The sequence below is a fragment of the Lathamus discolor genome, chromosome 20 (genome assembly GCF_037157495.1).
Source record: "Lathamus discolor isolate bLatDis1 chromosome 20, bLatDis1.hap1, whole genome shotgun sequence".
Lineage (NCBI taxonomy): Eukaryota > Metazoa > Chordata > Aves > Psittaciformes > Psittacidae > Lathamus > Lathamus discolor.
In genome coordinates, this window is record NC_088903.1 from 4,866,949 (window position 1) to 4,892,137 (window position 25,189).

At 50.8% G+C, this 25,189-nt stretch overlaps 1 protein-coding gene across 2 annotated transcripts; it reads left to right on the forward strand.

The window, feature by feature from the left end:
* Positions 1-305: 305 nt before the first annotated feature.
* Positions 306-24,933, forward strand: ACLY (ATP citrate lyase). Of its 2 annotated transcripts, none has more exons than XM_065699012.1 (28): positions 306-412; positions 6,730-6,904; positions 7,753-7,875; positions 8,787-8,849; positions 9,271-9,461; positions 10,384-10,463; positions 10,935-11,069; positions 11,973-12,087; positions 12,528-12,664; positions 13,036-13,097; positions 13,251-13,368; positions 13,514-13,668; positions 14,080-14,170; positions 16,763-16,904; positions 18,466-18,634; positions 19,103-19,207; positions 19,427-19,623; positions 19,785-19,866; positions 20,227-20,337; positions 20,848-20,975; positions 21,166-21,259; positions 21,535-21,689; positions 22,006-22,156; positions 22,658-22,801; positions 22,995-23,108; positions 23,564-23,646; positions 23,890-23,966; positions 24,114-24,933. In XM_065699012.1, the coding sequence occupies exons 2-28, from the start codon at positions 6,746-6,748 to the stop codon at positions 24,206-24,208; spliced, it is 3,276 nt and encodes a 1,091-aa protein (XP_065555084.1). In that variant the 5' UTR covers positions 306-412; positions 6,730-6,745; the 3' UTR covers positions 24,209-24,933. The 2 variants fall into 2 exon arrangements, with proteins under 2 accessions (XP_065555084.1, XP_065555085.1); XM_065699013.1 differs by having other exon boundaries at positions 335-412; positions 6,735-6,904.
* Positions 24,934-25,189: the final 256 nt, after the last annotated feature.

The window sequence follows — 25,189 nt, forward strand, 5'->3', positions numbered from 1 at the left end:
CAGGGAGAGGCCCGGCGGAGAACGGGGCCGGGGCGGCCGCGTCCCGCTTGGGGCCTCGGGGACGCCGCCGCTCCCGTGCGCGGTCCCTGTCCCGGGGGGGGGGGGGGGGGGGGGGGGGCAGGCGCGGGCACGCGCGCCCGCGCGTGACGTCATCGGCGCTGTCCCGTTCACGGCGCTGGGGGCGTGGCGAGAGGGGGCGGAACTACGACTCCCACAAGGCCGCGCGGCCGCGCCCCACCATCGGCAGCCAATGGGTGCGAGGCTGCCGCTCAGGCAAGGCACATGTGACGGCGGCGGCAGCCAATGGGAGGCGGCGGCGCCCGTAGGCCGATGGGCCGGGGCGGCTCCGCCGCGCCGCAGCGAACAAAAGGCGGCGGCAGCGGCGGCGGCGGCGCGGGGCGAGCGGAGCCCGGTGAGTGCGGGGCCTCGGCGGGGGGGCTCGGGCCGCGCCTGCGCGCTCCTCGCCGCAGCCCGGGGCAGCGGCACCGGCACCGGCACCGGGCGCTCTCTCTGGGCCGTGGTCGGGAGCCGGGCCGCGGCCTGCGTGGTGCGGCTCAGGGGGGGTTCGCGGAGCGCCCCGGGGCCGCCGCCGGAGGCCGCGGTTTCCTCATCAGCGGGCGGGGAGGCGGCGGCGGGGCCCGGGGAGGTCCCGGCCCCTTTCCGGTGGGCGCAGCGCGGGTGCTTACGGGGGGACCCGTGCGGAGGGGCCGGGCCCGTGCTCTGCGCCTCGGTTCCCTTCGCGCAGCGGGGCCTCTTCCCCGGCGCCTCGGCGGCAGCCCCGGGGCCGGCGCGGGGGGGTCCCGTGTCCCTCCGGTTCCCCGGCGCTGCTTCCCCATTGCCGTGCTTGCTCCCTGCTGTCTCCCGCTGCTTTGGGATCCCCTTCCTTTCCTGCGGGCTTCTCCTCTCTCTGTTTCTCGCCTGCAGGCTGGCAGCTGAAGTGCGTCCTGAATGTGTTCTGTACATTGGTTTGGTTCGTTTCCCGACCTGGGTTTGGAGCTCGGTGTTATCAGTTCTGCTGCCCCATGCTGTTATTCCAGCCCTGTGGGGTTTTCTGTATTCCAGGTTTCATTTGCACGCGTGGAGCTGTGCTTGCCGTGCTCCGGCAGCACCACTGCTCTGCCCGAGGTGGGACCCGATGCCAAGGGGAGCCTGGTTGGGAATCCTGCCCAGCCACACAGCACAGGGCTTATTGTTATTAGGATTAAACCCATCAAGGGCCTTCCCTAAAGCTGCAGAACAAGGTGGGCTCCAAAGGCAGGATTCCCTGTGCCTGGTGCTGGCCGCTTATGTGGGTGTTTGACACCCCTTGGCTGCTCTCTTTTAGCCAGGCTCACCCCTGCTCACAGCCTGCTCCTTCCATGGCTGCTGTTCTGCTCTCGGAGGTCCTGTGTCTGCAGGGAGCCTCCTCCAGCGCCGGGTGCTCAGCACCCACTGCCTCAGCTCACCCGCTTGCATCACTCTGCAGCGGTGCCAGGTGTTTCCTAATGCCCAGCATCCAGGTATCTTGACCCGTGGTGTTTGCTGGGCCTCTTCTGCAGAGCCCTCTGACAAACCCGTGCGTGTTTGCCAGGTGGAAGCTGACGTAACTTTCACGCTGCTGTGGGCTGACCGTACCGGCTGATCTGGAACTGTGTTAATAAATAACCTGGGATGCGAGGGGTGGTTGCTGTGCGGTGGGGGGTTGTTGACAGAGCTCTTAGGGGAGAGGGCATGAAGCCTTTACTGGAGAGGGAGTCCTTTTATCCCAGCAAAAGCATCGCTCATGCGTGGCTGGGGCTGGTACTGAGCTGGATCTGAGTGTGAGCACAACCCAGTGATGCTCAGGCTACCTCTGAGTCCTAAAAGGGCTTACAGAAGCATAAACCAAAGCAATGTCTGTCTTGCGTCCCCTTGCAGGGCAGGCTGGGTTGTGCTAAGTGGTGCTGCATCGCCTGATCTCTGGGAGCCGAGGAGGCTTTACGTGGTTGTGGTGTCAGGGATGCTGCCTCTGGGCTTTCCCTTCAGCTCATTGCTAGAGTCTTGGGGCACGTGTATCGGTTGTGTCACAGCCAGCACAGCATCCAGCTCTTTAATCCTTGTCTGGCTTGCCACCATTGAGCTGTCTTTTGTTTGCCAATACACTCGAGATGCTTTCCCCAAGCATAGTTTTAGTTTTGCACATGTCTGACTGGGATTCTGAGCCCTCAGAGATGTGATCCAATCCAGTTCTCATGCTCTGGACTTGTTAGTGAAGGCTGAAATGCTTCTTGAATCCCTGGGTATGGATGATGGTCTCTGATGTGCTACAGGGAAGCTGGTTTGGAGCCTCGGTAAATGAGCACAAATCATTCATGGAGGTCAGTGATCACTCCTTAAACTGATGCTGGGTGCATGACGCCTGTTCAGGAGAGCTCTTATCCTGCTCTTCTCCTTCGCTTCTTGTGTCTGAAGCACATTTCCCTCTGCTCAAGAGTTGCGTTTTAACTGACAACTTCATGGCGCATACTGTAGGAAATGCTTTAAAGGCTGGAGAGCAGCAGTAGAAGAGAACGTTACCCTGGAGCTCATACTTGGTACAGAGGAAGGAGCTTGGTTTTCCTCCACATCCCCTCTGTTTTCCTTCAGAGGTGCATCTGTTGCTTTCAGCAGTGTTGGTTGGCATTGCGGGTGCTGGGCATGACTGAACTTCAGATTACCCAGGACACATGAGCATCCTCATCCCTGGGAAGCTGCAGGGATGCTGCTTCCTGGAGCCTGCAGGAGGTGATGGAGCTGCTCTGCTCCTGTCTCCCTGGCTGATGAGGGACCTGCACCAGCACATAGCTGGGGATTGCTGATGCCAGATAGGGTTTTATGTTTTCCTGCTGATCTTTTAGCTCCACGACTCAGCAGACCCAAGCAATTGTTTTGTGCTGTTTATTCCCTGGGAAAATCAGGTTTGGAGCAGTGGAAAAACTGAGCGAGGGGGCTGATTAATGACTCCCTAATGCTCAGGAGCCCTTCTGGTGCACCACGGGTGGAACAGCCTCGCTCCTGCTGCTGTTGCTGACACAAGGATCTTGTTATTTGCTGTAATCATCCTCTGGGTTTTCTCTCTTTACCCCAGTAGTGCTATTGCAACAAAAGAGGTGATGAAACCGGGCCAGAAACGAGGGGAGCAGCAGAAGGTGGTGGCCAAGGCCAGCAATGCTCCTGCGAGCAGCAGCTTGGCAGCGGTGCCGTGGGGAGCGCCGCCGTGTCCCTCGGCTTTGAGCAATCCCACGTACGTCACTCCTGTTCCCACTGATGTCTTCATTTTGTAGGGCTGGCTTTAGTAAGACATGAGCCATGTCCTGGGTCCGGTTTCCTGCAGTCGCAGCCGATTCCAGCTTGGGCATTGGCACGGCATCAGCTCCGTTGTCTCAATCAGAGCGTGGACCGAAGAGCTGCAGTGTTGTGCAGGAGCTCTGTGTCACCCTGGAGGAATGAAAACTACTCAGCCTGGCTCTTTGTCAGGTTAAGGAATAGGTTTGCCGTTCTCCTTTCTCCATCTGATTCTGCTGCAGTGAAATGTGACACGTTTCCTCTGGGACTGGCCTTTAGCCTGTTGTAGATCAGGCAGCTGATGGATTTGAAGGGCTTTGAAAGCCAAGGGTATTCCAGCTTCCTGGCAGGCAACACAAATAGCTGCAGGTAACCCGGGAGCAGGATTTGCTCTCGGAAGTAGCACTGCTTGAAAGCAGAAATCAGGATGGAAAGTGTTCAGCGCTACAGTACAGGTGATTTAGTGTGGGATGTGTGTGCCCAGCTGTGGAGGCGAGGCAGCAGCGGTGTCTGTGGGCAGGGGATGTGTCTGTGCATGCCTGCAGGTAGGGCTGGTTGGGTTTTCTGTTCCGTGCTTGCTTTCTTACGGCTCTGCCCAGCATCCAGGCACTTGTGCAGCTTTGGGAAGTCTTCTGTGCCTGACTGACCATCGAATGAAGCAGTAGGCTTTGGTCAGAGCCTGGCATCAACCTTGTCAAAAAGATTATCTTGTGCACAGACAGTGCCTGATAATTAAGGAAAAAGCTGTTTTGGAATAGTTTCCCTGCCAATAAAGGTGCAGCAGCCAAAGCAACTCTGCTGATCTTTGGGGTTTAATCCAGATTACAACACAACTGGTGCTCATCCAGTTTCATGGCCTTCACAGGGCAAAGAACTGCAGTTGTCAACAGGACTTTATGGAGCAAGTGCCCAGTTGCTCCGTAAGCACAGGAAGCTGTGTCTGCCACCCGTGCGACACTGGTCCCTCTGTGTCACCACCACTTACCTGCTGTGGGTGGCTTCCCCTTGAGCCTGGGGCGTGCTTTGCACCACCTCCTGTCTTGGAGAGCTGTGGTGGTTTAACACCAACAAGACATCAGTGTTTCTCCAGCATTGATGTCCGTGCTTAGCTCGCAGCCAGAACTGCAGCCTCCCTCAGGAGCTGCAGCATCAGCCTCCCAGCTCCTGAATGCTGGAGGTTAATCCAGTGGTACCCAGTGTTTCCCCTTCCCTGACTGTAGATCCCCCATAGCTCTGTATAAATCCTTGCCATGAGATAAGTCCTTGTCTTAGTCTCCATCTTTTGCAATGAGGAGCTTGCAGTGGCAGCTCTGCATTGCTGCTGGAGTTACTGCTGCTCATAGCCCCAGGGCTTGCCGTAACTCAGTGGTTTTCTGAGACAGCTCTATTCCCACAGCATCTCTGGACACGTATCTTTAGGAATGCCTCTTGGAGAGCCAGTGGAGCTAACACAGCATCAAGGCTATGGTGGAAAAGGGGGTAAAAGGGAGAAGGGAGGGAGAGGCAGGAAGAAGCTCTTCCCTGTGAGGGTGCCCAGAGAAGCTGTGGCTGCCCCATCCCTGGCAGTGCTCAAGGCCAGGTTGGACACAGGGGCTTGGAGCAAGCTGCTCCAGTGGAAGGGGTCCCTGCCCGTGGCAGGGGTTGGAGCTGGATGAGCTTTAGGGTCTCTTCCAACACAAACCAGGCTGGATTTGCAGGGCTGGACCCTTAGCACGTGCTTGGTCTCCTTTAGGTTGTCGTAGCCCTCCCCTTAGCCTATGGGACTTGGGCACCAAGATGATGAAAACAAAGTGAGGTTATGTTTAACGGACTAAGTATTAGGTGCAAGTGTTAATGGTGACAGGGATGGGGTTTGATGCTGTGAAGAAAGATGGGGTGCCTCAGAAAGGCTGCCTGATGTTTTGAAATAGGTTCAATTAGAAGCTGCGCCGCAATCATGTTGGAGTTTCACCTAACAATGCTTTCCTGGAAGCAGGAACACTGGGATTTAACATCTTGTACCCTTTCTGTAGCTTCTCCTTTTCTGTTTTACCACTGGAGCTGCTTTTGGAAAGTTGTTAGCCCCAAATCTGACTGCTGGTTCCTGAGCCTGGTGAACAGCTTTCAGTAGCAGCACTCGCTTAACCCAACCTCTGCCATTCTAGAGGCACCCAGAGAAAGCAGCCAGCCTCCTCCTTTCTGCTCAGTAACTGTTGTGTGTCTCTGGGGTGGGATTGGGACCAACCAAACCTCTTTAAGGGGAATAAAAGGTCTTTTTTCATAAAGGTAGCTGGTTATTGCCTAGTGTGTTCTGTGCTTCCTTACAGGATGAATAACCTAGTTGATTGCTAATGGTTATTACCCAGAAGGTAGCACAACAAATAACTGAGGGGTTTTTGAACCGTTTCCCCTCTATGGGTGTCAATTTGGGATGTGTTTCGTGCTGGAATGGGCAGTTACAGTCTGTTACTGAGCCATTCAGAGACTTCACATCTTCAGGTGCAAACAGAGCTGCTCTTTGCTGTGTTGGTGCCTGCAGAAACCATCCCCAAGTGTGTTTGGTGTCCGTGCTGGGCTCGGGCAGCAGTGATTTGACCTCCAGGCACTCAGAATGCAGCACGAGTGCTGCTCGAGCTCCTCTGTCAGCAGCCTGAGCCCTCACACCAACCCAAACCGCCTGTTGACCTCTGGCTGACGCGGGTCTGATGCTTGACACACGCAGACAGGTTCACTGGGATGAAGGGTTCCTTTACATAAATGGTTGCTGCTCCTAAATATAAATGCATCTTGGGCCCCCGTGACTTGCTGCCCGTCGGAAAGTTACAGCCTTGAGATCAGAACTTGCTGATGTCAGTGCAGAAAACTCTTAAGAGAGGAAAAAGCCATTGCCAGGAAAGGGTCTTGAGCATCTTGCTGTGTAGGGGGTGAACCTGCTTCCGGGAAAGGTGGGTTCTGAAACACAAGAGTGATGGACAAACCAGTGCTCCGGTTTTGCTAATACTGGCCCCGGTTTCTTTTCCCTGTAGAAGACAACGTGGGGGGTTGCTGGGTTGCCTGCAGCCAAGCTCAGACTGGAAATGCGGCATGCCATAGGAAAGCAAGTGGGAGGGGGAGGGTTTTCCTCTCCTGCTACCATGTCACTCCCTGGTACTGATCTAGATGCTGTAGGTGTGTTACCTGCATCCCACAGCAGCAACCCCGGGTGCTCTGTGGGTTGAGATGAGTTAGTTCATACTCAGGATGCTCGGAGCTGGGCAAGGCTGGACCAAACCAGTGCTCGGAGCAGTGAGATGGGGTGGAGTTTGTAAGCAACAGGAATAGTTCTTGCTTAGCAGGTGAGTTTTACAGCCTCATTTATGGTGGGCAAACACAGCCCCAGCTCTGTATTTGCTTTGGTTTTGCATTGAGCTGCGTGATTGGGAGTTTTCCATGGGCTCTGTTCCTGATGGCTGTGTTTTATTCCCCCAGTTCAGACTAGGCAGCCATGTCGGCCAAAGCCATCTCTGAGCAGACGGGGAAGGAGTTCCTGTACAAGTACATCTGCACGTCCTCTGCCATCCAGAACCGTTTCAAGTATGCCCGAGTCACCCCAGCCACAGACTGGGCCCGGCTCACCCAGGACCACCCCTGGCTTCTGAGCGAGGTGAGGATGGGACCTGCCCTGCAGCACTGGCACCTCTGCCCCCACCCCGAGCTGCTCCCATCGTGCTGCGGCAGGTCCTGAGCTCCGGATCTTTCCGGAAGGACCGGTCGCTGCTGCTGCTCTGACACGTTCATTTGCAACACTGATGAAGAAACAAGCCCTGCTCCAAGGTGGTTCTATCGCCTTCTGGGGGCCTGATTGTCACATTCCTTTAAGGCCTGTGAAATACACGAGCAGAGGGAGCTGCCAACAAAACCCTGCTAATAACAGGGCAAATGAGGCTAACTCAGACAAAGCCAGAGGCCCTGGGGATGCCAGTCCCTGTTCCCAAAGCCTCCCTTTCTGAAATTGGGGTGCTTTCTCCACTAGCTTTCCTGTTCAGGTAGGGTTCTGCTCGGCCTTCCTGCATCCAAGCAAAATGTCATGGAAAGCTTCCTCTTTTGCTCTTTCTATGTAAGATCTTTTCTATCTCTTTGTGTTTCACAGCCGTGCACTTCCTATAGAAAAAAACATACTCTAAGCTCTCTTTATTTGTTGTCCAAGCTGGCTTCTTACCAGTGGTTAATTACATTAAGTCATTGGCTGGAAGAACATCGATGTTTCACAGCCCTTGACTGACCGATGGCAGCCCTATGCTAAGCAATTCCATGTGCCACGCTCCAGTGCACGAGTGAATTGCAGGAAGGTCTCGGCATCGCTCCTGAAAGGGCTTGCAGCCCTTCCCAGGAGGAGATGAAAGGCGTTCTTCAAGGCTGTTTGCTGTACAGAATTCCAGGAGGTTTCACTCTCTGCAGAGGCACTTTCTAACGCTGCTTTGGTTTCATCTCCCTTGCACAATGTTGTTGTAGCGTTTGGTGGTGAAGCCAGATCAGCTCATCAAGAGACGTGGGAAGCTCGGACTGGTTGGGATTAACCTCACTCTGGATCAGGTGAAGGTTTGGCTCAAGCAGCGCCTGGGCCAGGAAACCACGGTGAGTGCCACCTCAGCCACAGAGCCGGAGGACTCTTGTTCTGTCTTCTCTGCCTGCTTGTGAGATAGAGGCTGGTGCACAGCTCTTCTCTTACTTATGGTGGTTTAAAATCCATGTTATGCTGATGCCAAAGCAAGGGAGAAGCTGTCCCACGTGTGAACTCCCTGCTGGTAAATGCCAGGCCTCGATAGGAAGCACAGCTCAATGCTCCCTGTTCCCATCCCCAGTGCAGAGCCTCTGTGGTGGGACTGGTACCATTTGGAAAGCCCCTTCCACTTGGGAGTCAGCAGCTGATAGCTCAGATGTGGTGTGCAGTAGCTGGCAGAGCTGCCTGCTTTGAATCCCCAAGGCAGATTTAACAAGGCAAGTGTAAAATCTGTCCTGAAGCTGTCTTCTTACTGCAGCCAGCCAGTGGGTTCTGGCTGATGACTGAGAGTTACTTCAAGCGCTCACTTTAATGCAGTGCTGCCTTGTAATATTTCTTCTCCTGGGAGTGACAATGCGATGGTGATGGTAAAGAAACGCCTGCCATCCCAGCTGCGGGAAGGGGCTTAAGGAGCTCTCTTACTCTTCCATGCTCAGTGACACCACTGCTCCTGCTGCTTCCTGTGGAGCTCAGGAGTTCCCTCACTTTGGAATCTTCCAAAACTCCAAGCAGCAGCTCCAGCCGTTGCAGTTGATGCTGCACTGAGCAGTGCTCTATCATGGTGCTGTCTCTGGGACAGGAGGTGAAGAGCAGCCATTCCAGTATAATTCCAATAGTCCAGCTCCCTGCGAAACCCAACGGAGAGTGACTGGGAGGAAGTGATTTCAGAGCAGTGCTGGTTAAGTCTCAAAGCTTGCCTTATGCTGACATGACTATGGAAACTGGACAAGGGTTTACTGGTGTCTGTCTTGTTTTCTGCCTGCAGATTGCTAATGCTAAGGGAATCCTCAAGAATTTCCTCATTGAGCCCTTTGTGCCTCACAAACAGGTCAGTGTACCAAAGAAAACGTTAAAAAGTGCTTGGCAATCTCTTTAATGGAGCTTAGATGGATGATACAGCGGAGAAAGCAGGAGCTTGGGAGTGTGCTGTGAGCTGATGGTGTTTGCGTGCTGTCAGAGCACACAATCACGTTGGCTGGGAGGAGGTTACAGATACCTGGGCTGCACTTGGCATGTGTCAGCCAGGAGCAGTTGTCTCCAGGAATGGAACGTATTGTCCTTGGCACATCTCACCAGGATGAAGCGCTCTGGGCCCTGCTGCTCTCCCTAGGGATGAGCCTGGGGGGTTGTCTGGGCTGCTCCAGTGCTGTGCCCAGCTGCCCCTTCCCCAACACCAACACAAAATCCTCTTCTTTGAGGTCTTCTCTGGGTGTGACTTGCTAATGCTTGTTGCTGGGTCCGTGGTGCAGGAGGAAGAGTTCTATGTGTGCATATACGCTGCCCGTGAAGGAGACTACGTGCTCTTCCACCATGAAGGGGGTGTGGATGTGGGAGATGTTGATGCCAAAGCTCAGAAGTTGCTTGTGGCGGTGGATGAAAAGCTCAATGAATCAGATGTCAAGAAATATCTCCTGCAGCACGCACCAGCCAATAAAAAGGAGTAAGTACAAGATGCCCAGTCCCAGGCATGGCCAGCAAGAAGCTCCTCTCCTTTATTTCAGTGCAGCATCCCTTTGTTCTGCTTCACCCTAAAGCTTGTTCTCCTGCCCTCCCTGCTGCTCTCAAGTATATGCCATGCATCCTAAATCCAGGTTCTTTGACCTGATCCGAGCTGCTTGTAAAACTCAAAATGAGTGTTCACAGTGCTTGGAGCCTTCACTTGGCAGGAGCACTTCTAAGTGCCTGACCTCTGCGGTGCTGGAGGCTCGTATTGAATCCTGATCCTTCCAGCATAGAAGAGGTTTTTATTTAGTAGAAATGGTGATAAGATGTGGTTCTGATTGCTAATTCCGAAATGTACCCTCTCTTGCTCTGGCCTGGTTTAAGAAGGAATTCTCTTGCTATTCCTCTGCTTACTGCAAGCTTATCTGTAGATGTCAAAGTCTTCTGCATCTCCTTTAATGAGATGCTTTAGCCCTTATCTGTTAGTTATCTTAATATAAGTCATGATTTCTCCAGACACAACATAGTAACGGAAGGCATTGTTCAGCTCTGAGAGGCTCAAGAAGCCTATCACTAATGTAGCTGACTGCTGCCTTGTCCTGTTCCCAGCTAAGGAAGCTTAGTTCTGACCAAGACGTGTACGTGCCAGTGGGACAGTGATGCATTTCTGTCTGGACCAAGTATCTCTGGCAGTCGAGCACTGTGCTCTCAGCAGAGTTTGGTGGAGTGTAATTAAGATGAGTCATTGAGGTCCTCTTCTCCTTGAGTCATCACCTGGGCTTCTTCCAGAGAAGATGAATGGGAACCAAAGAGATTGATAGGGAGTAGATTTGCAGATTGCCGCTCATATAAATGAGGCAGAGCAGGCTGCGCTTTGTATTTGGCTGCTTTAATGAGCTTGTGTTAAATTTTTTTTACAGCATCTTGGCTAGCTTCATCTGTGGCCTGTTCAACCTTTATGAAGATCTATATTTCACATACCTTGAGATCAATCCATTAGGTAACAGACATTTTGGGGAGCAGGACTTTCTGTTCTAAACCACTGAAATGGGTACTTTATCCTTGTGTAGTTTGCAACAGTTCCAAGTGGCATATGCAAAAGAAGTACAAAAGTGGCTGGGATGTATCTCGGGCTGAATAAATCAAACCAAGCACTGCTTATAGGTGTTCTCTTATCTAAATTCCTGGTGGAAATGAAAAATTCCTTTGAAAGGGATGTTAAATCTGAAGTACATGAAAATTGCTGGGTTGGATCAGAACAGAACCTGAACCAGGGCCTGGTCTGTGACCACAGGCACTGCTTAATGCTGAAGGGAACTTGCTGGGTCTGGTGCATACAGCAAACTGAGTGCTGTAAGAAGGGGAACAGAGGCCACTTGCCTTTTGTAGTGCTCTCTGTAGGGTGTTGGGTTTTAGGGGTAAACCTCTCTGTGCAAACCGAGCCCACAGTGGTGTGTGTCCTCAAACGCAGTAGTGACCGGTGATGGTGTCTACATCCTCGACTTGGCCGCGAAGATCGATGCGACTGCTGACTACATCTGCAAAGTGAAATGGGGGGACGTGGAGTTCCCCCCTCCCTTTGGCAGAGAAGCTTATCCTGAGGCAAGTACCAGCCCGCTCTGGCCCATACCCCTTTACTGTGGGCTACCACAACTGTTGGAAGTGGAGCTCTCTCCTTAAATGCTCTGTTACTCATCCCGAGTGACTTCTGCTGTCTCCAAAAGGATTTCTGTCCTGGCTTTTTAATTTTGTTAATTATAATTATGCTTCACTTGGGGAAGGGTTTTGTAATGTGGCCAGGAAATCCATTTAGCTCTTTCTCTCCATGTAGCTTGCTGGATGCCAACTCTTAACTCAATTTGCTCTTAAAAGGATTAGTTCAGTGTTTGTCTCTGAATCATCCCTCTGCAAATCACTGTGAAGGTTGTTATGGCACTGTCTCTGCTGAGGGCTGTAATGAACTCCCAATGAAGTGCTTCTCAAGAGGCAAACCCACTGTGATACAGGGACACTCTTGAGCTAGATTGCCGTGCACTCGGTGATGACATTTTTTGGCTGCAGCACAGACAGTGTGTAGCCATGAGTGCGTTGAGGTTTAACCTTCCTCTGGCCTCAGTCTGCAGACAAGGTCAGAACAAGACTCGTCAGTTCAGGGGCATTTGATTCTATGACTGTGATGTGGAATTGAGAAACCTTGGAGTTTCTGCTCAGGTTGATCCCCTTTGAGTTTGTCACAGAGAACAGTGCAAGCTCTCTACATCCAGCCTAATTTCTTGTTCTATCTGGGAGAACACCGGACACAAACCAGTCGTGGCCCCCAAGAGATGACCCTGGCTCACTGTCCCTTACAGCAATGGTGTTTGTGGTTCTGCTCTCCCCTCAGCTGTAGCTGACAGGAGAGGGGGGGGCCTCTGCATATCCAAATGGGCTCGGCTCTGGAAACCCTCTGGTTTGGGAAAGGAGGATGCAGGGAAGGGAGTTTAAACTGTGCTGCTCTGCTTGCAGGAAGCCTACATTGCTGACCTGGATGCGAAGAGTGGAGCCAGCTTGAAACTCACTATTCTCAACCCCAAAGGCAGGATCTGGACCATGGTGGCTGGTGGTGGTGCCTCAGTGGTTTACAGGTAACAGAATGAGGTTTCCAGAGGCTGGAGGGGGGATTTACACTGCTGCAAGAAACTGGTGCAGCCTCTGGAAGGGAGCCTCTGCTCAAGTGATCCTTCTCAATGCCATCACTGCTTGGGATCTCTTTGCAATGAAGATGCTGTGCACATTTCTTACCAGCACGTGTCCCTTAGGGAGTTTAATTCGGGGAGCCTGAGATAGAAACTGCTTCTTGTCTTGGGAAGGCAGAAGCTGGAAGCTGGTTATGGTACTATCACTGCTGTGGTAGTCACAGAGTTCCCATCATATCTAGGAATTAATGAGATTAATCATGACTGGCACCAAGAGCAGCTTTGTCTTCAGCAGACAGCATGATCCCACTTTCCCAGGAATATGCAGTGTTCTATTAAGCCCTTTATAGTGCCTCTAATTATATCTCTTTAAATAACTTCTGTCACAGTGACACCATTTGTGACCTGGGGGGTGTGAATGAACTGGCCAACTATGGGGAATACTCCGGAGCCCCCAGTGAGCAACAGACCTATGACTACGCCAAGACTATTCTCTCCCTCATGACTCGAGAGAAGCACCCTGAAGGTAAGAGAGCTGCTGCAATTCCCAAGCTGGGAAAATCTGACCATATCTGGGCTGTTCCTATGCTTGGGCCTCCCTGGCACAGCTTTTAATGTAGTGCTGGCTTCTGAGTGAATAGCGCTGGGTTTCTGAGGCAGGACTTGTAATTTTCACTGTAGCAAAGAGCAAAATGTGCCTCAAAAGAGTCCTGTCAGGAAAGTTCTTGCTTGGTACAAAGCTCTTACCTTCCAGGCTCTGTTTAAAGCCAACTCACTGTGAACTATTGGCCAGTGTAAACTGCAGCAGTGTTTCACTGCAGGATCACAAAGCGGCTCAGGACAGAGAGCACCCGATGTTCCTAAACCACTTTTATAGATGCGTGTTTCTTCCCTCAGGAAAAATCCTGATCATTGGCGGCAGCATCGCCAACTTCACCAACGTGGCAGCCACCTTTAAAGTGAGTGACTATGGGGATGTGTCAGCACATCCCAGTGATGGCCCCTGAGCTCTGTGCTGAGGCTGGTGGCACGTCTCTTCCGGGAGGTCCTGAGCTGATGGGCCAGGGTCAGCATTGCCTGCCCCATTCACCCCTCCCGTGTGTTTCTCTTAGGGCATCGTGAGAGCCATTAAGGATTACCAGGGTCCTCTGAAAGAGCATGAGGTGAGGATCTTTGTGCGAAGAGGAGGCCCGAACTACCAGGAAGGATTACGTGTGATGGGAGAAGTTGGTAAGGATCAGCTGCTTCCCAAGTTTCATTCTTGCATCTTGTTTCCTGCTTCCTGCTGAGCCTTTTCACACTTAAATGCTTTATTTTGCCAGAAGCTCCTGTTGTTCCTTTCCCCCCCACCAAAGCTGACTGTTCTTGTATGCAGGGAAGACCACTGGGATCCCCATCCATGTCTTTGGCACGGAGACTCACATGACTGCAATTGTGGGCATGGCCCTTGGCCACCGGCCGATCCCCAACCAGCCTCCTGCTGCAGCCCACACTGCCAACTTCCTCCTCAACGCCAGCGGCAGCCCCTCGGTGAGTCCCTTCCCTCTGTGAAAGGAACGCTCCTGAAGGCAGCTTCCCAAAGGCTGAGCAGCTTGGAGATGGATCTTGGCCACCGTTGTATTTGCACTAAGCTCTAGGAGAGCTAAAGTGCCTCTGCCTGCATGGTTTATCAGGAGGGGTCCTCCCAGTGTCCACCTCCCTCCTACAGGAAATGTGAGCCCTCAAAAGCAGCAACGTGACTGCTGCATCTGCTGAGGATTTGGTCATTGAGGAGGTTTCCCTCACTGCACCGAAATGGTCCTATCTCAAGTAACTTGCTTTGTAGACTGGCATAGCCAAAGTGGCCATTTCCTGCATGCTCCACAGCCAAAGTGGCCATCTTCTGCATGCTGCAGGTCTTAGCTGGCACCCTGTCCCTTATGTGGCTTCTGAATCTTTCAGACTCCAGCAACAAGCAGAACAGCTTCCTTCTCGGAGTCCAGACCAGATGACATTGCTCCAGCTAAGAAGGCAAAACCAGCAGCGCCTCTTGGTAAGTCCAGCACTGGAAATGATTGTGAGCAGTTCTCCTCTCCTAGAGACAGAATGTGGACTAGACTGATGCTGTGGTACCTGTCTGTCTTTATGCTGGATTTAGTTAAGTGCTTTAGAGCGTTGTCACTTGCTGTGCCATTAGCTCATACACAAGGTGAGTCAGAGTTGCCTTGATCCTGAATGTTCCTTTGAAGGGAACAGCACAGTCTGAGACCTCCCACTTCCCCATGTCCCTTTATGTAACTGTCTGTGCTGTGGTTGCTCAACTGAGGCCTGCTTCCGAATTAAATACATGGGGGTGCTCCCATGGGGTGCTGCTGGAATGGTGGAGGTATTAACAAAGTCCTTTTTGGTACATGCTGCAGCTTCTTGGATAAACACTCTCCAGTCAGTTCAGTGGTGACATTCAGGGTCAGAGGTTGCTGTGTGCTGTGTTGTGTGGTTTTCTTGGGGGGATTTGTCCTTATTTTTCAGGTTTTGGGCTTGTTTGGGGTTTTTTTTACTGAAGTCTGTAGGAAGGTTCTCTAACATGGAGCTATGCAAGAGCTTTAGCAGCTTTTTGTTTGCACTTGGAAGCTTTATTGAGTAAGAGCATGTTGTATGGGGATAAAACAACAGCAGAATGGGGCAGGGACAGAATGGGATAACGTCCTGGTCCTCCTCATCTGAACATGAGGTGATACTGGTCCCATTTACATCACTACGACAGGATGCCACCAAGATCCACATCTAATTGTGGTGAAACACATCACAAAACTCACTTCTGCTCCTCCTGATCACTGGGCACACAATTTGGCTTGGGGAATGCCTCCAACACTGGAAATGTGAGCCTCATGGAGCTCCAGCGCACAGAGTTGCAGTGGTTGTGCTGGGATGAGCAAAGATTCTCTAGATGACAAAATGCACATTGGATGCGCTGTTATTCAGGAGGCAGTGGAGAGGGCTCCAGTCTGCTTGGCTTTAACACAAGCAGATCCCAAAGGCTGGGGTGCTGCAGGACCCCCGCAGCCCTGCTGCTGGCCTGGCAGGAGCCAGCTCTGTCGTGTGGCTGCATGGGTGATTCTCTCTTTAACAGACTCAGTCCCAGCTTGGAGCCATGGTTCAGGTAGGACCCCTGTGATGGGCTCAGTGTGCCTGGCCTTGCTGGCAGCTGGCTTTAGTTCCTGGTTCTGTTGCTGTTTGTCCTCTGCAGTAGTTTGCAGTGTTGTCTGCTCCTTCCCTTCTGCCCAGCACATTCAGTTACCACCACATGAGCTTTTTATCTCTTTCCTCAACATATTCCTTGGTGCAGACTTGTTTCTGGAGGAGACAGGAACAGGCTGAAATAAACTGTTTTGTCTTCCCTTCTCCTCCCCAGTCAAATCCAGGCATATTGTGAAAACCTCTGTCCCCTTTGCTTTCAAGGAGAAGGAATCGCTTACCAGGCCTAGTAACTGGGGTTGTGTTTCAAAGTGGAATAGAACAGTGCAGGTGCTGTGCTGCTGAGCCTTGAAGGGCACAGAACTAAATGTTCTTGTTGCCTTATCACTTCAGCAAAGCACTGAAGTCCTGGGGACTTGAAGCACTCTCTTGAGCTCTGTGCTGGATGGAAATTAACTGCTGGATTGGGATCAAGGTGGAATTTTAAGCTATCTCCCCTATCCTACAAGGAGGAGCAGTAGAAGGGGATTGCTCAGAGTCATTCCTTGTGTGGTCTCAAGGAGCATGGCCTTTCTGGACCTGTGTTTCCCTGTTGCTTTGAATTCACTTCTCACCTCCTCACAGGAGTCTTTCAGTCTTCTAATACCAAGTGCTGTGGCAGTGCCTCCCGTGTGTAGCAGTGGAGAGCAGTGACTGGTCTCTTGTTAAAGCCCAAGGAACAGGATCCTGTTTAATCCCTAATGCTGTTTACCTTTGGGTCAAAGCCAAGAAGAAATCAGCTGCAGACTGAGCCGGCTACAGCAGCAGGATCAGCTCCGAGTTCCTAAGGGGTTTAGTACGAACCCTCCTGGAGTCAAAGGGAGGAACTCACCGTTTTGTGGTGACAAGGGGTGGCCATAAGCAAACAGTCCATCCTCGCTGACTGAGCTGTTGCCTTTCTGTGACTGTGCCCTGAAGCCACGTTTTGGGCACATTTGGGTTTCCATTTATGAACCCTTGGAGCTGTCAGGTTTGTGTTTGATCATCAAAAAACACCCAGAAACCAAAAGCTGAGTCCTGAGAGCTCCTTTGCTTTCTCTGTCCCGTCCATTCACTGCTTTTCTCTCTATTTCCTGTCATCCTACTGTGGTGCCCTGACAAACATGGGAGGCAAACCTCCTGTAGGCCATACCCCAAGCAATAAATCACTGATTATTTAACTCATGATAAAGGATTTGCCCATTCCCTGAAACCCAGAACCTGGCCATTGCATTTGGAATCCTGGCAAGGGGGATGCTGCTTCATCTGCAGTTTCTGCCTTAGTTTGGACGCTGGGGCTACCACATCTGCAGTTCAGGAGGAGGGAGGGGAGTAGCCCCATCTTTCAGCAGGCACCTGGTGAAGCTGGAGCTTTGTCTTGCACGGATGGACACTTTGAACGTGTGTGGTTTTTCCCCCTCTCTCTGAGCAGGGAAAGCTACAACCCTATTCAGCCGCCACACCAAAGCCATCATCTGGGGGATGCAGACACGGGCTGTGCAAGGGATGCTGGACTTTGATTATATTTGCTCCCGGGATGAGCCTTCAGTCGCTGCCATGGTTTATCCATTCACGTAAGTACCCTGTGTTCGCTCCACTGTTTCTCTGCTTCCCTCAAACCCTTCTGTTCGGTTCCCCCTTTCCGAGTCTCTGCAGTTCTTTGGCGTAGCTCTGCCCTAGCCTGCATCTCTGCTTTAACACCTTCTCCCCTGCTCCCTCCCACCATCAGGTTGGCTTTGCAGACTGCTTCCCGTTTCCCTCACCCATTGATCTCAGGCTGCTCTGCTGAAACAGCTTAATGCCAGCTACACAAATTAAGTCCCACTTTCTGTTCCTTCACAGGGTCCCCAGATTCTGTTCCTTTACTCAGCAAGCAAGGCAGGCGTGATGAGCTGGGCTTTCTTTAGGAGCCTGAGCTCACACTCGTCCCTACAGTGGCAGAAGTTCCTTAGCAGGCAGGAAGCATGTGGCTCCTTCAGAGGCATAGAGTTCTCTTGTGCTATTCACCCTCTTTTGCCTTATCCTCACAGCTCAGTGGGCTGAGAGAGGCTTTTGGGTGTTTGAAACTGCAGTCAGGAGGAGCCCCCAGAGCACTGTGTGCACAGAGGGGGTCCCTGACAAACAGCAAGCAGTGAGAAGGAAAGGAGTGGCTGGGCTCTGCTGGGAGCCCAGGCAGAGGGAGGAGATGTCTCCTTGCTGTGGTGTTCACAGACACGCAGGAGAGCTCGTGTCTAATCAGCCGCTGTCCCGCAGAGGATTCTGCCTCTTGACAGTGAAGCAGCTCTGATGATGATTGCCGCTCTGCAATAACTTCTCAGCTAGTGCCAACCCCAGGGTACTAAAACCAAGAGCAGGCACAGCCACGGCTAGAGCTGAGCACAACCCCTTGCGGGGTTATGGTTATTCAGCAGAGAAAAAGCAATAGGGATTAAAAGCTTAAGGCTACCTATAATTACTGGTTCCGCCTGACTTTTTGGAGGAAGCCAGGCTGGCAAAACCTGGAATGTTCTGTTACAAATGTACCAGTGTGGGAATACAGCCAATACCTACACTCCTGAGTGACTGAACAGAGCAGACTTCAGTGAGCACCCACCTTATAAAAGACAAGACCTACAGTGAAGCTTTCCTAGGTGCAGCCTTTGGCGTCTGAGGGGCAGGGTGGGCAAAGTCTCACTGTAGCAGAGCTGGAGAGCTGACTGGCCCTTGATTTGCTGTCCTGGTTCTACACCCCAGATACTGGTTTCCTCTTCCCCCAGCGTGGTATTTGTTCCAGCCCAGTAATGCAGCTTTGCATGCATCTCATTCATTACTCTTTCTGTGCCTCATTCTGTCTTCCAGCTTGGAGTAAACTTGAGGCTCTGGTAACCTCACTGTGGGAGAGCTTATTCATCTTGCTGGATGCCTCTGTCCCCATTAGCCCGTCTCCTTCCATATGCTGCTCTGTTCTATACTCTGAAGATCCTTCTGCTGTTAGTATTGTCCCTTCCCATATGCCCTCACTTGCTAGTGAGTGTCTTGCAGTCAGTCTTGGTATCTGAGAGCTGGGGTTGGTAAACCTCTTTGTCTGCATGCACTGTATCCTCTTGTCCTTCCAGTAGCCTTAAAGTCAGGGCTTTTCTGCTTTCTCCTCCACAGTGGTGACCACAGGCAGAAGTTCTATTGGGGCCACAAGGAAATCCTGATCCCAGTGTACAAGAACATGTCGGATGCCATGAGGAAGCACCCGGAGGTCGATGTTCTCATCAACTTTGCATCTCTGCGCTCTGCTTATGACAGCACTGTTGAAACCATGAATTACCCCCAGGTGAGCGAGGGGTCTAAGAGAAGCCCAAGAAAAGAAGGCAGCTCTTGTCAGCAGGGTACCAGCATTTCTTAAACCATTATAGCATTAGCAAATTGTCTTGGGTGTCCAAGTTGGCAGATAATTACCTCGATTCCAGCTCCTTACAGGCTCCAAGAAGGATTTCCAATGGAGTTGCAGAGCAAATTCTAATGCTGGACTGGCAATTTGTGTAAGAGGAACTTGGCGCCTCATGGTCGGGAGTAATTACTCTGGGTTGGTTAAGACATAGTGCTGCTCTGCTGCGTAAGGGGCAGAAAAGAGCTCTCTGAATAGTGTGATCTCAGCAGACTGGATCCATGCACTGGGCCTTCCCAATCAAGGGTGCAATCAGACAAGAGGCAGAAGCTGGTCTTGCCCTGCAAGCAGCTCTTTGCTTTCTGTGTCCTGCAGTACTTGGGGGTACCAGTGGGTTTCTTTACCTTGCTGCAGATCCGCACCATTGCCATCATTGCTGAGGGCATTCCAGAGGCCCTGACACGCAAACTGATCAAGACAGCTGATAAAAAAGGAGTCACCATCATTGGGCCTGCAACTGTAAGTACTGGGGGCCTTTTTCTCCCCTTCTTTATCTGTCTTAACCTTCAGATCATCTTGCTCTGAAGCATTAAGTATCTCCTACAACCCATTTTGGCTTCAGTCACATCAAGTGCATGTTAGTTTCTCATTTGAAGATCACATTAATGTCTTCCATGGTTTGTGTAAACTCTTTGAGGAGGGCTCAAAAGGCTTTTTCCATCTCTCATTTTCTTGCAGGTTGGTGGCATCAAACCAGGTTGCTTTAAAATAGGCAACACAGGAGGCATGCTGGATAATATCTTGGCATCCAAACTGTACCGCCCCGGCAGCGTGGCTTATGTTTCACGGTCAGGAGGGATGTCCAATGAGCTCAACAACATAATTTCCCGAACCACTGATGGGGTCTATGAAGGGGTGGCCATTGGAGGAGACAGGTAGGACTCTGGCTTCAACAAAGGCAGGGTTTGTTAAGTCAGTCAACAGAAGAACTTAGTGGTTTGGAGGAGGAAGGGTGGGTTGGTGTTGATTTTAGCTCTTTCAGACAAGCTCATGAAACAAATTCAAGTTCTGCCATTTCCCCCCGTGTTCTGCACAGATATCCTGGTTCAACTTTCATGGATCATGTCTTGCGTTACCAAGATACTCCAGGAGTGAAAATGATCGTAGTACTTGGAGAGGTGAGTGAGACCAGTTCACTCTTACCTGAGCAGCACCCCTGTGTTCTGTTGTGGGAGCAGCTCACCTGACTGCCAGGATGCTAAATAACAGCTACAGGTCAGGGGCAGCTCTTCAGGCTGTTCTTGAATAGCCCAATTCTTGTTTCATGCTGCTTTAGTTCAAAGAAATTGAATGTATTCCACAGACATGCGCAGGTTCCTCTACCAATCCAATCCGATAGAGAGGCTTAGTTTTGAGACTTCAGTTGTTATTCAATGAAACAGGAGAGGAAAAAGAATTGAATTAGTGTTTCCATGTGAATCTTGGAGCTGGTTGCTGTAATGATGCAGTTTTGAACCAGCTCAGCTCTCTTTCTGCAGATCGGAGGCACAGAAGAGTACAAGATCTGCAGGGGTATTAAAGAAGGTCGCATCACCAAGCCCGTGGTGTGCTGGTGTATCGGTACTTGTGCCACCATGTTTTCTTCAGAGGTATGTGCAAACAGGGGGGCAAAAGCATAAAATAAGTCTATATCCATGACAAGAAGAAAATACACCAACTTCTCACTAGGCTTAAACTTCCCAGAATTGCCAGGAGCATGCAAATGTTAACAGAAGTTAATAAATATAAATGATGAAAGCTTTCTGTTCTGCTGGGGTCTGCTTCTAAAGGGAGCCCAGAGACCCCAGGGAATGCAACAGATTCTAACAGCCACCTGCTTCTGGAGTGCAATGGGAATGATGCGAGGCAAGCAGCTCTGGGGAGTGGGGAATTCAGAGGCAGAACCTCAGTGGACATCCTGGAGTGATTCCAGATCAGAAAGCACCTTGCATATTGCAGTGCTGACTGTAGTGTGACCAAGAGTTCTGTTAGCCCAGGAGGGCAGGTGTGCAGTCACTGGAATTGCGCTGTCACTATTTCCCAGTCAGTTCTTGATTCTGTCTTACTCTCTGCAGGTGAACAAGTGCATTCCTCACTGCTGTCTCCTCTCTTGTTTGTAGGTGCAGTTTGGCCACGCAGGAGCTTGTGCCAACCAGGCTTCCGAAACTGCTGTGGCAAAGAATCAGGCCTTAAAAGAAGCTGGAGTCTTTGTTCCCCGGAGTTTCGATGAGCTGGGAGAGGTCATTCAGTAAGTGACATGACAGGACACCTTCAGCAGGGGACAGAAACTGCTGGGGCACTGATTCGAGCCTGATACAGAAATATATTCCTGCTCAAGGAAAGCAGCTTCTATCCATTATGGGGTTTTAAGGTCCAGACTAAGACCACTTCACTTTTATATCTTAAAAAGGAACTGAATACCAGGATTCTCTCCCTAGGTCTGTCTACCAGGATCTTGTGGCCAAAAGAGTGATTGAACCAGCTGAGGAAGTGCCTCCTCCAACTGTGCCAATGGACTACTCCTGGGCAAGGGTGAGCTGTGTTGCTTTACCTGCTTTTTGGTTCCTTAGAAACCAACAGGCTGTTTGCTGTGATTCTGGATGCTTGTGGCACTAATGGTGCTGCCTTGGGGTTATCTCTCACACTTCATAGTGTTATTTGGGAACTCAGTGGCTACACTGGTTCTGGGCTGTGGAAGCTGCTGTGAGGACAAGCTTGAGGCATTGTTGTTTGAGCACTCTGCCTCCTCCTGCCCCTTGCTCCTAACGGGGCTTGTTTAAAATCCCATCTTTATGCTGCAATTCCAGGAGCTGGGTCTGATTCGCAAGCCAGCTTCCTTCATGACAAGCATCTGTGACGAGAGAGGCCAGGAACTGATCTACGCTGGCATGCCCATCACTGAGGTCTTCAAAGAAGAGATGGGCATTGGAGGGGTGCTTGGCCTGCTCTGGTTTCAGAGGAGGTGAGGCAGCTTGTGGGAAAGCTCTCGGATCCTTTGGCTTCAAGTTTTTCTTGGTTATTATTAGACTTTTAAGCAAAAACTGTAACTCAAGGATTCCTTTGTGGATCTAGGATCACTAGAAATGCCATCTCTGTTCCCTCTGCTGTCACCACATCAGCATCTCAAGGTTGATGGGTGGTGAGACCCTGCAGCTCCTTTCCTCTCCTCTGTTTCTTTCAAGCATACACGTAAACCAAAAGCCACTGTCCAGTAACACCAAGTGTCTTGTTACTTGGTTTTCTTCACAGTAAATGACCCCAGTCTCTCTCTTGCTCAGGTTACCCAGGTATGCCTGCCAGTTCATTGAGATGTGCCTGATGGTAACAGCAGACCATGGCCCTGCTGTGTCTGGAGCTCACAACACCATTGTCTGTGCAAGAGCTGGAAAAGATCTTGTCTCAAGTCTCACTTCAGGCCTTCTTACTATCGTAAGTGCCTAATGCCCATGAGCATCATTACTTGCTATTCCACTTAGGTTTTATTACTATTAATTTAAGATTAGTGCAGAGCCGTGGACAGGCAGTGTCTATTCACATACACTTTAGAGTTTCTATTGACTTCTAGCCCATTTTTCTAGTAAGCAGGCTATTTTGATGTCTGTCACTTGAGTCTAGAAATGTTCTGCAGAGGCCAAACTGTTTCCAGCGTGGTCCCTGTGTGGTTGCTGAGTCTCTTCCAAGACTGACAAGTAAAAATGTGAAGCAAAACTGGAGCTTGCGTTTCCCCCACACTTGTCTCTAGTGGAGATGTGTTGGCTGCATATTGGCACTTGAGTTATAAACAGATGCTTTATCTCAGCTGCCTGCCTAATGGGAATGTTGTGCGTGCCACAGTGATAGGCAGGGCAGATGGGGAAGATAAGCTTGTGCTTGTTTTGTTCCTTAACTAGGAAGTCCTTTGCTGTAATTCCCTTTGTGTGTTGCACCCAGGGTGACCGGTTTGGTGGAGCACTGGATGCTGCAGCTAAAATGTTCAGCAAAGCCTTCGACAGTGGCATTATCCCTATGGAGTTTGTGAATAAGATGAAGAAAGAAGGGAAACTGATCATGGGCATTGGACACAGAGTCAAATCAGTAAGAGATGTGCATCCTTACAAGCTGGAGGGGTTTTTAGTGGAAGGGTGGGGGAGAGAAGAAACAGAGGAAAGAAAATCAGCAACTTTTGAGGCATCTATTGACCAAATTCTCTTCAACCTACAAATAGCAAAGCTTATGGCAAGTACCTGTGTGAGAGGCGACGTGACTGTCATGTGTGTTTAACCTGCAGATAAATAACCCAGATATGAGAGTTCAGATTCTCAAAGACTACGTGAAGCAGCACTTCCCGGCCACCCCGCTGCTGGACTACGCGCTTGAAGTAGAGAAGATCACAACTTCCAAGGTGAAATGTGCTACTGCTTTACTCCCTGCGCATTCTTCCTCCAGGAAACACTGCATTTGAATTGCAGTGCCTCAAATGGTTACTGTTCTATGGTAGACTTGAGGCCAAGTACAACTACAGCTTGGTAAGGCTGAAGGCATTTGTTGGGACAGCAGGAAAACACTGAATTAAATCAGACCCATTCCTGGTGTTGTCCACACTGGAAGGGCTGCCTTTAAAGCTGAGGCAGGAGTAGCACGTGTGATGGGCTGGGCCAGATCATCCCTGTGGTTTGAACCAAACACAGGCCCATTGTTTGGGGCTGGTTTTCCATTGCTCGCATTAAGTATGGCCTCGTCTATCACTAGTCTTGTGTGTCCACAACCCCCAAATTGCCCTTGAGGATGGAAGTTGCCTGGTGAACCTCGTCCACCACTGTTAACATCTTTGTTGGGCTGTGTTCTCATTTCCTACAGAAACCAAACCTTATTCTGAATGTAGATGGCTTTATTGGAGTTGCCTTTGTTGATGTACTCAGGAATTGTGGCTCTTTCACAAGGTAAGTGTGGTGGGGGCTGTTTCTCTTGGATCACGGCCCTTTAAAAATTATGGGAGCTGTCCTGGCAGCTCATGTGGGGCCAGGGTTTTGGGACATTGTGAAGGGAACAGCCTGGACTTGGGAAGGAAGCTTCCACATGAGCTCAGTGTTACTACTGCCTCTAGAGGAGACTCATAGCCTTGCTAAGATTGATTCCTTAACTAGATCATTGTGAGGAACTATTTAATTTCTTCTCTTTTGCAGGGAAGAAGCAGATGAATATATTGATATAGGAGCTCTTAATGGCATCTTTGTACTAGGCAGGAGTATGGGATTCATTGGTAAGTTTGCCACGTTCCCACCCCTTCCATCCTAGTGAGGGATGCCCAGTGCTCCTTGTAGGAAGCCAGGAACCAAAGCTGTTTCCAGGCAAAATAAGACAAGGAGGAGCAACAGCACTGTTATAACCCAAACTGCTTCTGGTTTAGGACACTACCTGGATCAGAAGCGATTGAAGCAGGGTCTGTACCGTCACCCATGGGATGACATATCCTATGTTCTACCCGAGCATATGACCATGTGAGAGCCTGTACTATTGCCTCAGAATGGCGCTTGAAGACCACAGCAGCCTGCACAGAGGTCAGCCATAAATGGGACTTTGCTGGCTTAAAGGCCGTTGGTACATAGACATTGAGCTGCCTGGTCCAGCTGTGCGAAGCAACTGTTTTCTAACTAGAACCTTACTCTAATAAAAACCAAAAGTTGTGTTATGCCATCTGTTACCTGCTGTATTTAATACTGTCTCTCACCCTTTTCTTCCTGTTTCATTAATCTCCAGAGAAGACTTTAAGGGATGTAGGGGGGAGTTTGCTCATAGGCAGATCTATTAGTGTGGTACCCAGCTGTAACTGTTCCTGATGGAGGGGAAGGTTCCCACCATTCCCATCAGCCGTGCCGTTGGCCTCTTTTTGTTCTTGGCTGTTCTTCAACCGTTTACTGTGTTCTCATCTTCAGTCTCTTTGTATCCTGCCTCGTGGGACCACTGCTGATGTGTAATCAATGTTATTCAACCTCGGGTGTAGTAATTTAAAGTGTAAAGTTGTAACATACCGCTGTTAAAACTGTGAACCTCCCTGTGTGCCGGTGTCTGTATTTATGCAAACAACTTCTCCTGTACTGCAAAAGTGCTGGTAGACAGACTGTCACTCATGGGAGCTGCAGATCCCAACTAAGCTCAGTGATAACTTTACTGTCCTACTTGTCTGTGTATTGTAACCGAACTCAAATAAATGATACACTACTCAGTTACTCTTCTTCCACTTCTGGCTTTTAGAAATGGGGGGTTACATAGGGGGTAGTGGTCGCTACCTTCAACCAATTCTTTCCTCATGGGGAGGGGCAATCCCTGGTACAGCAACAGGTTGGGTGAGGACAGATTCAGAGCAACCTGAGAAGGACTTGGGGGTGTTGGTCAATGAGAAACTGAATGTGACCCAGCCAGAACCCAACCCTATCCTAGGCTGGCCCAAAAGGAGCATGCCAGCAGGGCGAGGGAGGGGATCCT

Excerpts from the sequence above, each read along its gene's own strand:
- ACLY (XM_065699012.1), top strand. The coding sequence starts at position 6,746 with ATGTCGGCCAAAGCCATCTCTGAGCAGACGGGGAAGGAGTTCCTGTAC. Across the intron at positions 9,462-10,383 it reads GCACCAGCCAATAAAAAGGA|CATCTTGGCTAGCTTCATCT; the intron begins GTAAGTACAAGA and ends TTTTTTTTACAG. Across the intron at positions 21,690-22,005 it reads CTGCTCTGGTTTCAGAGGAG|GTTACCCAGGTATGCCTGCC; the intron begins GTGAGGCAGCTT and ends TCTCTTGCTCAG.